Source organism: Perna viridis, chromosome 13 (assembly GCF_037379345.1).
Source record: "Perna viridis isolate PV_CMFRI_1.1 ecotype Kerala chromosome 13, ASM3737934v1, whole genome shotgun sequence".
NCBI classification, from domain to species: domain Eukaryota; kingdom Metazoa; phylum Mollusca; class Bivalvia; order Mytilida; family Mytilidae; genus Perna; species Perna viridis.
This window is the reverse complement of record NC_142457.1, coordinates 979,448-995,049: the sequence shown is the minus strand read 5'-3', so window position 1 is coordinate 995,049 and position 15,602 is coordinate 979,448. Positions and strand designations below refer to the sequence as shown.

General features: G+C 32.5%; 1 protein-coding gene across 1 annotated transcript; it reads left to right on the top strand.

Annotated features, from left to right (window-relative positions):
* Positions 1-69: 69 nt before the first annotated feature.
* LOC148599162 (uncharacterized) lies at positions 70-11,042 on the top strand. Its single transcript, XM_088559077.1, has 7 exons — positions 70-220; positions 1,001-1,131; positions 1,559-1,636; positions 2,188-6,015; positions 6,957-7,082; positions 7,937-8,037; positions 9,545-11,042. Exons 4-6 carry the CDS (start codon positions 5,865-5,867, stop codon positions 8,008-8,010), a joined length of 351 nt encoding a protein of 116 aa, XP_088415203.1. The 5' UTR covers positions 70-220; positions 1,001-1,131; positions 1,559-1,636; positions 2,188-5,864; the 3' UTR covers positions 8,011-8,037; positions 9,545-11,042.
* The last annotated feature ends 4,560 nt before the right edge of the window (positions 11,043-15,602 follow it).

The following is a 15,602-nucleotide window of genomic DNA, read 5'->3' as shown; positions in this document are numbered from 1 at the left end:
AAAACAAAAATTTATTGAATTAGATGCAAAGTTCATTCATTGATTTTTAATAAAATAAAACGAGTAGGTTTGTTATTTAAAGATATAGGTATTTTTGCGTTAAAGTGTACATGTTTTATTTTATACATTTGTCAGAGATGATAAGGTGTTTTATGTTTCAAAGGTACTTTACTTTATTTGGTTTTTATTGTGATGAATTGATAACCGAGCTGCGGATAAGGTAAGATTTGTTTCAATTTTACAAGCTATTAATTAAGAGGTAACAAAAGTAATGCACATCATTCAATGTCTGTTCCAGTTATTTGGTGTCTCTTACCATACGTTTATATACGTTCGTTGAGACCAAAATTCTTGAAACACTGGTACAAGAGCAGTATCACAACAGTGAGACTAAGGACATGCACGAATTTTAAATACTCTACTCGACTGAAAAATGAACAGATAATGAGGGATCCAGTGAAAAAAAAAGCACAATTTAAATCCCAAAGTTTTTTTTTTGTAGCAAAGAATTAATTATCATAATGATATATTAAACTTTTGATCGAAAAATTGTATATACTATTGCCTTTGTCGATTCGTGTTATCCTAACGCTGGATATCTAATATTTTCAAAAACATATAATGTATGTTAGTCATTTGTCGTTTAAGTCAAGGTAAAATAACTCTCTAATTTGGTGAATATACATGTGTTCATGAATTAATAATAAGAATAATCAGAGCTTTTGCAATTACCAGCGGAAAAAAAAACTGAAATTTGAAAATAATTTTGTAATCATATGCCAATGAAATATGACGAGTTCTACTCAATGTTTTAACTATCTCTAATTCTTTTCTAATTACAGCCTGACATATGACTTTGCCATAGATTACGTCGCTTATATAGATTACCGCAATGGTGACCTCGTTCCCTGTAAACATATGATTGATATCCTTAAACTTCCTTCTAGTCATGCCCTTCTTGTAATAAATTTTATAATGACATATGCTGAATTACTTTCAGATAAAAGGTGGTTGTTTGAAAATAGTTGGAATTTTGTCTAAGCTGGCTTTTCTCATTGTGAACTTTGACCACACCATTTGCAGTTATATACCAGATACAGAGAGACAAAGACGGCATAATGGTCCTTACAAGTATGTAAAACAAATGATGAAACCATGATTTTGTTTCCTATTTGCATTCGATTTGCAAGTTATGGTGAACATATTAAACAGCTTTTAAGTTTTAAACCCAAATACACATACTTAATCATTATCTTAATGTTTTGATACTTAATCATTATCTTAATGTTTTGACCGGTGCACCTGGTCCATGCTCCCAGTTTTTAGTGGAGTCTGAGTTGCTCATTTACTTTTGCTACTTTGTATGTATGATTTTAGTTACTTTATGTTCTTTGTTGTGTATGTGTGTTTTCCATGTCTGGTCTTTGTCCCTGGATTACATTCTTTTGATTACCCTATAACCTTGGTTCCCCTGATTACTCTTTGATGCAAACTGAATACATAACAACATAGAAACACTAAACACTGCTAATAAAGATTATTATACATTAAATTTCAGGGGTTTGTATCGGTGGTTTACTTCTTTTGACAACCAGTCACGTTATGTATGCTGAAAGGCGAGTAAACACTTCTATAGGTAAAGGTTTATGATTTTGATTACGTCACGAAAATCATACAAGAGGCATGACAATATGAATATGAAACTTATAATTTAGGAACACCGCATTTGATTAACAACAAATTAACAAACGAATCTAAGAATTCTTGGACGAAGTTTCGCATTGAACACACGAAATTGACACGCAGATGTTGAGATTTTAGTTCAGAAAATTACGAAAAGATCACAAGAAGGTCGCATAATTATTAATGGCGTTGTATTGAGAACCTTACCTATAAATAATAGCCTGACATCAGGTTTGATACCTCATGGGCGTAGCTACGTAAAAGCTTTTTCTTCACCAAACCAACTATTGTAGTAATGAAATGACCCAATTATCTTCGACTTCATCTAACCTCAAGTGATAGGTTTTTCCTTTGCTTCTCAAAATGAATAGTTTTTAGAAATAGCAGCAACTGTTTTATTGCGGAGATCTCCGCACAGGTTATTGTGATGTAGTACGGCGAAATTCTGATATCTGTCATCTACAGTGGTGCTGTTGCTTAAAATGCATAGTATTTGTTTTGCAGATATGACCATAACCCAACTAGATATGACCATTGTTGTAAAGGGAAATTTTACCTCAGATCTAAGCAACAGAATATCCTCAAAATGTGCAGAACTTGTTCAAACATTTAACAGATCTGTAAGATTACATAACCGGATCATTAGAAACTGTTATTATGTAATTTGAAAGTACTTTTGCTCGTGGGGTACCAATTTTCGTTGTTTTAGTGAATGATCCAGACCACGGAATTTGGTTTCCAACGAAAAGCAGATTCAAATTAATGTGTGTACTGAAAACCTCAAATCCACGATTTCAAGAATCCACGAACTTTGGCATTTTAACTAATCCACGAAAAGTACTTTGAAAGTAGATATTAATTATTTACCAAATGTTTCCTGTGTGAAAATATCGATGATTCACAATGTGAAATTAATTCGATAATTTAATACTCGGACTTTCTCGCCAAAACTTTACAACACAAACATCAATCAATATATCAATCCGCCGTTTACTAAAAAAATAAAATTTATGTTGAAAAAAGCAACGAATTATAAGGAAAATCTACATATTAAATAGGATAATCAATTGGTTATCGTGAATAATAAGGTTACATTTGTATCATACGTGCAAAGAATGCATTAAGATTTAATTCGTGCACTGATCAAGATCCGCACACTCCTTAAATCAAGGCGTTCTTCGGCACTCATGATAACATTTTGGTTATTCACTCTTCCAAATTAATCATTCTATTAATCTATATTTATTTCGATGTATTAAAATCCACGCAGTATTTATCTCCATTCCCGATATATGATTATGAGTTTGATAATATAGTTAATACCTTTCATTTGTAGGACTTAAGTATCAGTCGTCATGAACATCAGGCAGTAGGCGATTTATGCAATTAAAACACATCAATTTTAATTTTTATTCAAAAAAAGTAACATATCACATAACATGTCTTGGTTTCTCCATCCGTTTGGTGCATATTTGGATTAAATTCATATAGATCATTCAAGAACTGGCCGGTACTCAACAAGAGGTATCGGTCACGATTTGTTTTCTTAAAGTGGCTGTTAAATACATAATTTTCTGCGAAAAATAGGAAGAATTATAGTTAAGTAAAAATATTTATATTAAAATAGTATCGTTTATTTGATGTTTCTTTTTTGTATCACCTCTACAATTGATGCTCTCTGAACTTTCTTTGGATTAATACTTAAATATTCAATAAATATTCAAAGGTTTTATCAGCTTTGAAAAAGGAGTATTGATAAAGTCATAATTGGATGCACTGTAACGATCCACGAGTTCAATTACTTTTGTAGTAATGACTTCAATCCTGTAGCAACATAACCCGGTTCCAGAAGCCTACTTGTCAGAATTTAGCGCGATACAAAAAAATCTGCGTAGTTTCGGGAAGTTCTGGCATAACGTATGAGTTGTGATATGAACACGCCATACGCAGGCGCTGAAAGGATGTTGCCACAGATGAAAGGAAAGTTGATAATTCTGAATGAAAAGTCATCACGTTTGCCGTAAAGTTTGGACAATAGTTTTCCTTTACCATCGATTTCGAAGTGTAGATCAAGATACGAGGCCGACTTCAGAGTGTCTATAGTATCCTTTATCTCAAGTCCGTTGTGATAGATGCGATGTATGAAATCCCTGAAATTCGGATTGTTTAAAGATAATAGGTCATCTATATTGCGCAAACTGAGTTTAAAGGATCTAGCTAAATGATTTTCTTTCTTTTGGATCAGATCAGCTATAAAGTCAACCTCAAAAGAATGAAGGAATGGGTCAGCAAGTAGAAGAGCACAATTTGTTCCCATCGGAATGACGACAGTTTGTTGAAAAACACGTCCACAACATTGAACAAATATGTTGTCGATTAAAATTTCCAGCATTTTGTAAATATCTTCTGTACATTTGGAAGATAATTTGGAATTATTTCTTACAAAGTATGAGGAAACTCTACCAAGAACTATATATTTATATCTAGGTGTATCTTTTTTGGAAAAAAAACGATGTGTAATGTTTTTAAGTCGGGATTTTTACTGAGTATGGGGAATAGAAGTATACAGTGTTGAAAAATCATAGGTTTTAATGCTATTATATTTTTATAATATTCTTGAACTGATTGTCTCCAAAAGATCTTTCGAATTTTTCAGGATCCACATTGAATTAATACCACTACGGGAGTAACAAGTGTTGTGGTAGTACTGCAGACCCTCTTTGACAGCTGTGAGTACAGAAGTTAAAAGTTTTGTGAGAGGTTTGGTTGTACATTTTGCAGATCCAGCTATTTAACGTTGTTTGTATGGATTATTGTGGAGTTTCGGAATCCAGTACATAGACGGTAAATCACAATCATAGGTCTTATCACTGCTATTATTTTCTACGTCCACCTCTGATAATAAACATAGGATGTAAAACGTTTTGCAGACAAAAACGATGTTGTATTGGGCTTTGTCTGCTGGTACTACAACATATTTGTCATTATAGTAGACAATGTTTTTGCTACATCAGGTTCTTTGAAAGCTGATCATTGACATACTTAAAACTGTCATTTGATTCAAAATTAAAGAGCTCACGGCTTTTAACCACTCTGACAGAAAATCAATGTCTCCTTGTTCTCGTTTTATCCATTTTCCTGCGCAATCTTCCATGGCATTCATAAGGACTTTAAAATCAGAATTCCAATTTATGGGGCATGGTTCACGGTACTTGAGACCTTTAGAAAGGATATTACGCAGAGATTCGTTTTCGATGATGGTTAAATTCCCCGTAACGACGTGACCAGAAGGGCGATATTTGAATGGAGAGTTTTTGCAAGAACATTCAGGTGGTTTAGCCGTGAAGGCCTCCATCTTGAGGTTTTGCAATAGCCTTTTATAATTGAAAATTTTGTATGCAATGGGTGAAGTATGGTAATATGAAATAATTGTTATGGATGTGTCTTTGAAATATGGGAGAATTTTGTTGGTAACGTTTTTGTGATGGAGGTTGTTAGCATTAATTGCATCTATACCTTTGTTGACCAACGGTAGTGGAAGAAATGATCGTTTTTCGTCAACTTGACTTTTCACACAAACTGATTTTAAAAGTTTGGAAACCAATATCCAAAATGATGGCAACAATTCTGCATAATGATGATGTAGGGTCAGTTTCAAGACTTGTTTTGTAAAGAAAGTGTAGTAGAGTGAAAGGTATAGAATAGAGTTTGGTTCTAATGTGATGAAGTCCAAGAGTCTTTTTATCCATCTATGGATACATCATGTAACTTAGAAGCATCTATAACGTAGATATTTTGACTGCTAATGTAAGAAAAAAGTGCGCCATTGTCCTATAGTGCATTTCAATTAAATTTAACCAATCAGTATCTAAATAAGACAAATGTAACAAACGCTTTGATGGTTATTTCTGGAGTTTATATCAGGTATAAATACTTGGTAAATCCTTAATGTGCCACACCTTTTTGTCCGATCATTATACATACGGAGAAGTATTTAGATTTGGATCGATTCAGACTGACGTTCATATTTCAAAAGTTCCAACTTAACTGATAGAAATTGTCTTTCAAAAGTAATTTGTTCAAAGAGGTAAACGTATTTTGTAGGGTTCGAATTGAAGAGATTTCCCTGTATTTTTATCTATTTAAGACCAGGAAGCATTCAGTGTAATTATACAGTTACGATGATATCTCCAACATCTCAGTCAGAGGTTAATGAAGTCGCTGATGCATTACTTAGTTTAAATAAGACAATAGTAAATAGTGGAAACTTTCCAGTCAGCGAACTTAAAACAGTGGATAATTTGGATAATATCCTGGTTAAATTAAATCTATGTAAGCATATTTTGACATTTGGTTTTTTTTTTTCCTTTTTTTTAAACTAACCGGAACAAAATACAAGTCTATTTATGTTTTATGACACTGACGAGTATGTTATATATAAAGTAAAGAGAAACAAAATAAAAACGGACAAACTGCAGAGCAACGGTCAGTTTTTATAACCTAGGCTTGAAAAGCGGGAGGTATGTAATGATCACCGTTTCTGTCAGTCTGTTTTCCGTTCGTCCATCTCCTGTTCAAATCAACAACTCTATTTGACTCTAGTTAAATTGAATGAATTCGATGAAACTTTCACAGATTCTGTATTCTGATTCTTCTTATTTGATTTTACCATCTGAATGCTTTTTGGGGTTTGCTGATGCAAAATATGATTTTTTTCATTTATTAACAAGGGGAAGAACCTTCTTCTTATCCGAAACTCCTCTACAGCCACTGAATGGAATTTAATTCTTTATTACATGATGACATTGTGAACCTCCTATTTCCTCACCTATCTGAGTGCTTAAACTACTTAATCACTTACAGGGTATGAATTCTGGGGATGGAGGTGGGGGTATTACCAAATGTGCTTTGCTCATAGTTTTTTCCAGTTTTATTTTTATGATTCATGCCTGTTTTAGGAACTAATTTTACTTTCGAAAGATTTAAATGAGAATAACATTTAAGAGTGCTTCCTTCACTTATGCAACCATCAGTAGCATTTAACAAAGAGGAAATATACACATGAAAAAAATGACCCTTGGAATGAAGGTATATGGCACATTGCTCTTTTTTCTAAATGGATTTCTAGGTCCACATACTGTATCCAAAATATACACTTTTCAACACATTTGGGAGTATGCTTCCTTATTATTTACTTTTATAAATAAGAAATTTTGTTTATTCTCGTGAAATGTAGATAATTTTTTTCATTACAGATATTAATTTTGTTACAGCCTCTGTACAAAGTGTAGTACACAATAGTTTGATTTGTCAACCTGGACACATATACATAACTAATGATTATAGTTGCCATCATAAATGCAGTCTGACCCCATATAAAGACCTTTGTGGAAACAATGGTAATTGCTACGTTGACAGAGATAGTAGAGTTAGTTGCAGATACAAATGTAATGCATATTAAAATTATAAAACCAACCTTTCGTTCGGTGTGTAAAGTAAAATATAGAAGTGAAAAAAAAAGCAAACAAACAAACAAAAAACAAAAAACCGACAAGTAAAGCCGAATGATTATGACAAAACAAGCCTTGAGCAATTTAAACTACACTTTTCAGATGCAATCTACATACGAAATATACATCAAATGCATGTATCAGGCACACCGCCGAACATGCCATTAAAACAGCAATATTTGGTTTGTATAACACTAAACTCGCAGAACTAAAGTAAATCAATGAGGATTTCATGTCCATGGAAGACGGTACATGTCAAATTTTATTTGAAAAAAAAAAAAAACCAAACATTTCAACCGTTAATTATAACATTCTCATGTTTTTTCTACTGTTCTTGTTTTTTTTTTTTTTTTTTTTTACAAAGAATGAATCTTTGTTTGCAATTTACTTTAATGAAAGATAAGCAGTAGAAATTTTAGAGTAAAGGGAAATAACGCTGTGATCTGTTCATTTCTTTAGTTTTAGATCTGGCAAAATTTGTGGGATAACATATAGATATGTGCAGCATACATCATAGGTTCGGTCTACGCGGAAAATCAATTATAGCGTTGGGTTTATTCCGGTGTAATTTATTATATGTTGTTTTACAATTTCAACTGCAAACTAACTATAACTATTCGAGTACATCATTTGATTTACAACATATAAAAGTATCACATTTTAAAATTATAATAGTTTTGGGAAAAAATGCAGTCACGCATGGGTAGTATTAATTAATAATCTTTGTTCTTGTTTTGTTTCAGGTGCAGATGTTGGTTCATGTGGAATGGTTATACTTATCTTGATTTGTGTTTTAGTAGTAGTGTGCAGGAAATAAAGCTAATATAAGAATTTTAAAAGAAAAGTAATTCAATTATCAGTTGATATATTACAATGGTAGTGAACGAGAAGACAATAAAGTATCATAATTTACAAAACCTTATATTCAATTATTTATGTTTCTTTTCAGGTCGTTTAAAATAAATGCTGATTTGTTTTAAATTTATGTAACTTTGGACTAACGCATTCAGTCAGAATGAAAATTAATTGAAAGAGTAATCATGGGAACCAAGATTCTAGCGGAAATCAAAAGAAAGTAATTCAGGGACAAAGACCAATCATGGAAAACAGACATACACAACAAAGGGCATTAAATAACTAAAATAATACATACAATGTAAGATAAGCATATGAGCAACTCTGACTTCACTAAAAAATGGGAGCATGGACCAAGTCCACCGGTAGGGTAAGCGTTCTCTGCTTTCCTAGAAACACCCGCCGAGTTGGTCATAAAAAGTCAAGTCCAGGGTAGACGAATGAGGAAAGGAAAACTATGACGCAATGAACAAATCAGTATTCATGGCGCAGATTGATACACCATAACGATCCACAAGTTCATGAATGCGACCATAAAACTTCAGTAGTAATGACTTTAATCTTGTAGCAACATAACCCTGTTCCAGAAGCCTATTTGTTAGAATTCTATCACAACACAAAAAGTATACATAGTTACGGCAAGCTCTGGCATAACGTATGAGTTGTTATATGAAAACTCCATACGCAGGTGATGAAGGGATGTCGAGTTGTACGGCCTTGAAATATAAATGTGTTGCTTTTTTTTTATATTTCTTTATATTATTATATTTCTTTTCATTTTTTAGGTGTTTCTCTCTCTCTCTCTCTCTCTCTCTCTCTCTCTCTCTCTCTCTCTTGTGTTCGATCTGTTCATAGATCTGCAGATCTGCCAAATGAACATTTAATAAATGACACAAGTGTTTAAATAACAATGATACACATGAATCATTTCAGTCTTACGCATACCGCGGGATCCGTTAGTAGAAATACACCTTTGTATATAAATTAATCTAGTCAACCGCCACTTTACATGCATCTCAGCCGAGGTTATGAACCTGAACGTCAGTATTAGCAAATGCAAAGTCAAAATAATTGTCAGTACAACAGGGAAAAGGAAAATCCATACCGTACAATAAATGAGCTGGGTGTTGGAAGTGTATGTTAATGCATATTCATAATTGTCTTTCGATATGTAATTTCGTTTTTGCTTGTTTTAGTACTTTATGATGGTTTTATTTTCATATTAAATGGGTTAATCTCTTTTTCTCGCACAAACTCTGATTTTGGAGACAAAAGACATTTTGAATTAAGTTAATCTGAGATACTTGATAATTGTTACTGTTGTAACTGTTGTAAGATGTTGGGCTTACATTAATGCTTAAATTGTTTACCTATTACATGATAATGTCCTACGCGTTTCAAAGACTGGAAGCTGGACTCTGTATTATTTTTTATAACGTCGTTTGTACTCATTTTCTTGAAATGATAAATGACTTTAATCTCATTTAACTTTTAAGCTCTCCAATGATAGACATTCGAAGAGTTGAACAGTCAAGATATATACAGTAGAATCGACACAGAAACGCCGGTTGGTGTTATGGGATGATAAATAAGTACAATTGTATGATCCATAGAAATAACGCTTTTGAAAGTGTCTTGACAGAAAATATAGTAAAGAATAATTTATTTCAAAAATCAATTCACACGTACGTATTAATTATACCTAGACTATTGGAATCAACACAATAAACGTACAATTAATGTGTGATTTTATGCCCGAAACATTTTAAATCTTATGTTTATTTTACTTTAATGATATTACGTATCAAACAATTTTCGGGTTATACGTCTCCATCTTTCTTCTTCTATTGAGAGGCATTTTCGTACGTATCAAATATCGTCTTGAGAAGTTGCAAAAATGAAATACATGTATATGAATTTTGCTCTGAATCAAATTTTATTTTACCCAATTCAAGAAGCCAAATATACGATCTGGTTACTGTAGCATACAATGCAAACTATTTTCGGTAGGGAAAAAAAGCGATAGAGAAGACCACCTAGTGTAAAGGATTAGATGTCATTGATCAACATGTGATTAAAAAGAACAAGTTAAACAATGTTGTAAAAATATTAATATAAAATATCTATAAATTACAATATTTATCAAGCAGGGCTGATAGAATTAGCATTTACAGATCAATAATCAGTTTTGTTGGCGATCAGTTTAGTACCAAGCATAACCCTAATTCGTCGTTAATTTAGCTGCACAAAATCACCGAGTTATGGAAATTTAAGTACATTTTGGTAGTATTTATTTGAAAAATATAAACTTACTCGTAACTATTTAACTTTAGATGAACAAAGGTGGAAATGAAACCCACCAATGACTACCAAGTGAAGCATTGTATCCCAATGACTACCACGTGAAGCATTGTATCCCAATGGCTATCAAGTGAAGCATTGTAGCTCAATGACTACCAAGTGAAGCATTGCAGCTCAATGACTACCAAGTGAAACATTGCAGCTCAATGACTACCACGTGAAGCATTGTAGCTCAATGACTACCACGTGAAGCATTGCAGCTCAATGACTACCACGTGAAGCATTGCAGCCCAATGACTACCACGTAAAGCATTGCAGCTCAATGACTACCAAGTGAAGCATTGCAGTTCAATGACTACCACGTGAAGCACTGCAGCTCAATGACTACCACGTGAAACATTGTAGCTCAATGACTACCACGTGAAACATTGCAGCTCAATGACTACCACGTGAAGCATTGTAGCTTAATATTACAAAAGAATCTTACAATATACTAATAATTACATTATAGTCAGTACTGTACGGTTTCAGTTTTATAAACAGCGGCTATTATAAGTTTGTTTATTTTATTATTAGTATATGCATCTTTATATTTAGTGGACAAATTTGTCTCGTACAAGGTATTTATAACATGATTGGCGAAACTACTGTGTATTTTAACAATTTCCTATATTGAAGTAGTGTTGAAGTTGTCTTTCTTGACGCATCATTTTGAATATGTTTGTAGTATATTTTAACAGTATATTATGTACATCTTTATATTGAATAAATAAATTTAAAAAAAAATTGCAGTACTTTATAGGTGAGGAAAATAATCTAGTATGGATCAGTTAAGGTTGATCCATGATATCTCATGATAATCAATGAAACTGTTCAAATACATTTGATACGTTCTAAAAAACTTTTTCTGTGATTAATACCTTGGTGAAATAGTTTTTTTTATTTAATTAAGTTTAAAAATTATGTCGGGAAATTTTCTCGTTCTTCTCTACTGAAGAACTTAGTAAAATAGTAAGTGTAAATATCTCCAACTTGTACTTTTAGTTTTAAAGTTTCTTTGAGGTCTACATTAATCATACACTTCTGTCTAGTTTTAGGACAGAGCTTTACTTGAGACTAATATCGAGGTAGAATCAAGATGTTAGTAGCAATCAAATATATATTTAAATAATATAAAACCAAATATTAAATATGAGTAATCAAGGGTACCAAGGCTATAGCGGTAATCACATGTAAGAATGTAATCCAGGGACAAAGACCAGACATGGAAAACAGACATACACAACAAAGAACATGGAGTAATTAAAATCATACATACAAAGTAACAAAAGCAAACATGCAACCAGGACTCCACTAAACGCTGGGAGCATGGACCAGGTGCACCGGTAGGGTAAGCGTCATCTGCTTTTCTAGAAACACCCACCGAGTTGCTCATAAAAAGTCAAGTCCAGGGTAGACAAACGAGGAGGAAAAGAAAACTATGACACGAAGAACAAATCAGTTTTCATAGCGTAGATGGATACAACGTAACGATCCACGAGTTCATGATGACGACCATAAAACTTCTGTTGTGATGACATTAATTTTATTGCAACATAGCCCTGTTCCAGAGGCCTATTTGTTAGAATTCTAGCGCGATACAAAAAGTTTACATAGTGTCGGCAAGCTCCGGCATAACGTATGAGTTGTGATATGAACACTCCATACGCAGAAGGGATGTTGCCACAGATGAACGGAAAGTTGCCAATTCTGAAGGAAAAGTCATCACGTTTGTCGTAAAGTTGGGTCAATAGTTATCCTTTACCATCGATATCTAAGTGTAGGTCAAGATATGACGCTGATTTAAAAGTGTCTGTAGTATCCTTTATCTCAAGTTCTTTGGGGTAGAATTGATGTATCTAATCCCCAAAACTAGGATTGTTTAAAAATAATACGTCATCTATATGGCAGAAACTGAGATTAAAGAATCTAGCCAAACGATATTCTTTCTTTCTGATCAGATCAGCTATAAAGTCAGCCTCATAAGAGTGAAGGAATAGGTCAGCAAGTAAAGGAGCACCATTTTTCCCATTGGAATGCCGACTGTTTGTTAAAAACATGTCCATCACACTGGACAAATATGTTGTCGATTAAAAATTCCTGCATTTTGTAAACATCTCCATCTGTATATTTGGAAGATGATTTGGAATTATTTCTTACAAAGTATGAGGAATCTTTACCATTAACTATATATTTGTATCTAGGTGTACCATCTTTTTTGGAAAAACAACGATGTATAATGTTTTTAAGTCGGGATTTTAACTGAGTATGGGAAATAGAATTATACGCTTTGAAAAATCATAGGTTTTAATACTATTATATTCAGATAATAGTCTTGAACTGATTGTCTCCAAACGATCTATCATTTTTCAGGATCAACATTGCATTAATACCACTACGGCAGTAACAAGTGTTGAGGTAGAACGGCAGACCATCTTTGACAGTTATGAGTATAGAAGTTAAAAGCTTTGAAAGAGATTTGGTGGTATATTTGGCAGATCCAGCTATTTAACGTTGTTTGTATGGATTCTTGTGGAGTTTAGGAATCCAGTACAAATACGGTAAATCACAATCATCGTCCTTGGTAGAGAGACCAAAAGAGGATAGCACAGATTTATGGTTTTCCACAATCTCCTCTTTAAGAATGTGATAGCAGTAAAGGTCTTATCACTGCTATTATTTTCTACGTCTACCTCTGATAACAAACATTGGATGTAAAAAAAAAACACATGAAACAGACACTTCTACATACACAATATAACAGACCGAATAAAAAAGATTACACATAAAAAAAATGAAGATAAGGGAAACAAGACTTTCAACAAAAAACTAAAGCGCAAGCATTTTGAACGTTAGCTCCCTCAAAACACCGGGAACGACATCAGGTACTTACAAAGAGTAAGTATGTCCTGCTCCGCCAGAGGCACCAGTCATAATGCAAGTGAGTATAATTCAATAATAATCTAGCAACAATAATTCAAATCCGCAACATGGTCAAACACTATTGACATTAGGACATCATTACTCATGTTTAACTAAGTATCAGTTACATGTATAAACCAATACAAACGACAACTGAATAAAAACAAAAGAAAACATAAAAATCAACAAATAGTTACACAAACCTTATCTAGTGCAGAAAGTACAAAAATAACATTAAGTATGTCCTTATACTAAGGTGCCTTATGCATTAATGTTATGTCGGAGAACTCATATAGGGATTCATTATAGGGAGATACAGTACGAGAGTGTAGAAAGGTTTTAGATGTTACCTTTGTGTCCTTACAGAAGATAATGACTCTACTAATAAGTTTTAATATAAGGATATATTAAATATTATTAAAATATAAAACCGTCAATTATTATTATATATGGTCCTTTAAGAGCTAAATGAAAATATATAGTAGTGCTTTTCAATTTAAAAATCAGGTATTGTATCGTGGTTTCAACTCCCACATGTTATGACTTTTAAATTTTACTGTCTTAAACACCAAATTAAAACAAAAGTTAATTAATGTAACAACATGAATGTTTCTATTTTCTAGAACATTGTTTTACATCAAAGACGAGTTTAGAACAAGGGTTGTGCCAATAGAGATGCAGTAGTGTTTAGTTCAAATTGCTGTTAAAGCGAAACATCTCCGACTGTGGTAACAGACGTTTTAAGAACACAAATGACTTACGATATGCCAGTACTACGACACCATAACACATGTGTTACAAGATATCATGGTTTTTGTGCTTGCAATGTGTAGAATTTTCGAAACAATGAGAAACGAAATGTTTCTTCTACTCGGCGAAATTAGGCTCATTGCAATGCGTAAAGAAGATAGAAATGTTTTTACTTTTTGTAAAAACTCCTCATTATTGATAAAAAATGAAGAAGAGCCTTTTTACTTCATTCGGATCTTTTTATGAAGCCATGGTTCAAATAAGTTAAAACGAAATCATTCCAATTAACGCAACCACCGAATATTGTTTTCTTTTCTTCTTTTTTTTATATCATCTGATAATTGTTATGATTATTAAATCAATACATATGACTTTGTTATGAAGATCAAAAGAGACCTAATGCACTCATTCGAATATTTAACGTCTGTCTTGTTAGTAATGATATTTGTCAACGATTTATTTGTTACATTTAGATAACATATTCGATCTCATTGATAAATTAAAGGTAAGTAACGTATCATATAAGACTATTTCCACATTTTTAACGAAATCGTGATAGATACCTTATTAACTGTATATGAACACTGTAGAAAGAAACACTAGACAAAAACAATTCTACAACCAACAATTTGCGTTTAAAACATTAGCAAAATTTCATTTAACCGAAACATCAAACTGGACGGAAAATCCAGAGACACCAAAAATGAAGAAAATGGTCAGTTCATGAAAACTGTACAGTTAAGATAAAATGCAAACAATTACAACATAGAGGTAATAAAAAAGGACAAAAAACAATAACGCTATTGACGTCAATCAGGTGAGCGGACGAAAATGTTTTATACTGTTCAATCGATCTTTCTATATGTTATCATTATCCATATAATCATTTACCATTTAAAATGATTTACCGATAAAACGACAATGAACGTGACGTCATTTCTAGTTAACAATGTTAATCAAAAGATATATAAAGTAAATTTTCAATTAACCTAAAAGTATATCAATTTGAGATCGTCTGTACACAAATTTTAACTTATAATGAATTTTGATTTGGATTCATTAATTCGTTGCAAGATTAAAAATCTACTATGCCATTCCTCATATAAAATGTTACCTACTTTTATAGAATTGGTAAAGCAATATCCGTCATCCAAGTCTCAAAATAGTTTTGCTATTTTGGTATCCTTTATCAAGGAGTAATCCAAGGAACCAAGATTCTAGCGGAAATCAAAAGAATATAATCCAGTGACAAAGACCAGACATGAAAACAGACAGACACAACAAAGAACATAAAGTGACTGAAATAATACATACAAAGTAACAAGAGTAAATGAGAAACAAATAACATTGATGTCATTCAATAAAACAATTAATTTTTTTTTTGGTGTTGTATATTTCACCGCTCAGGTGTAATATGAGATATTGTTTAAAGTCAATATTTAAATCTTATTTATATCTTTTCGGCACCTTTTGTAAGGTCCTTTTTTTGTGAGACCATGTTGCATTTCCTTTAGTTTTTGGTGTGGTGGCCTCAATTTCTCA

Coding starts and splice junctions, on each gene's coding strand:
- LOC148599162 (XM_088559077.1), top strand. CDS start 5,865: ATGATATCTCCAACATCTCAGTCAGAGGTTAATGAAGTCGCTGATGCA. Junction 6,016..6,956: donor CCTGGTTAAATTAAATCTAT/GTAAGCATATTT, acceptor ATTTTGTTACAG/CCTCTGTACAAAGTGTAGTA. Junction 7,083..7,936: donor AGACCTTTGTGGAAACAATG/GTAATTGCTACG, acceptor GTTTTGTTTCAG/GTGCAGATGTTGGTTCATGT.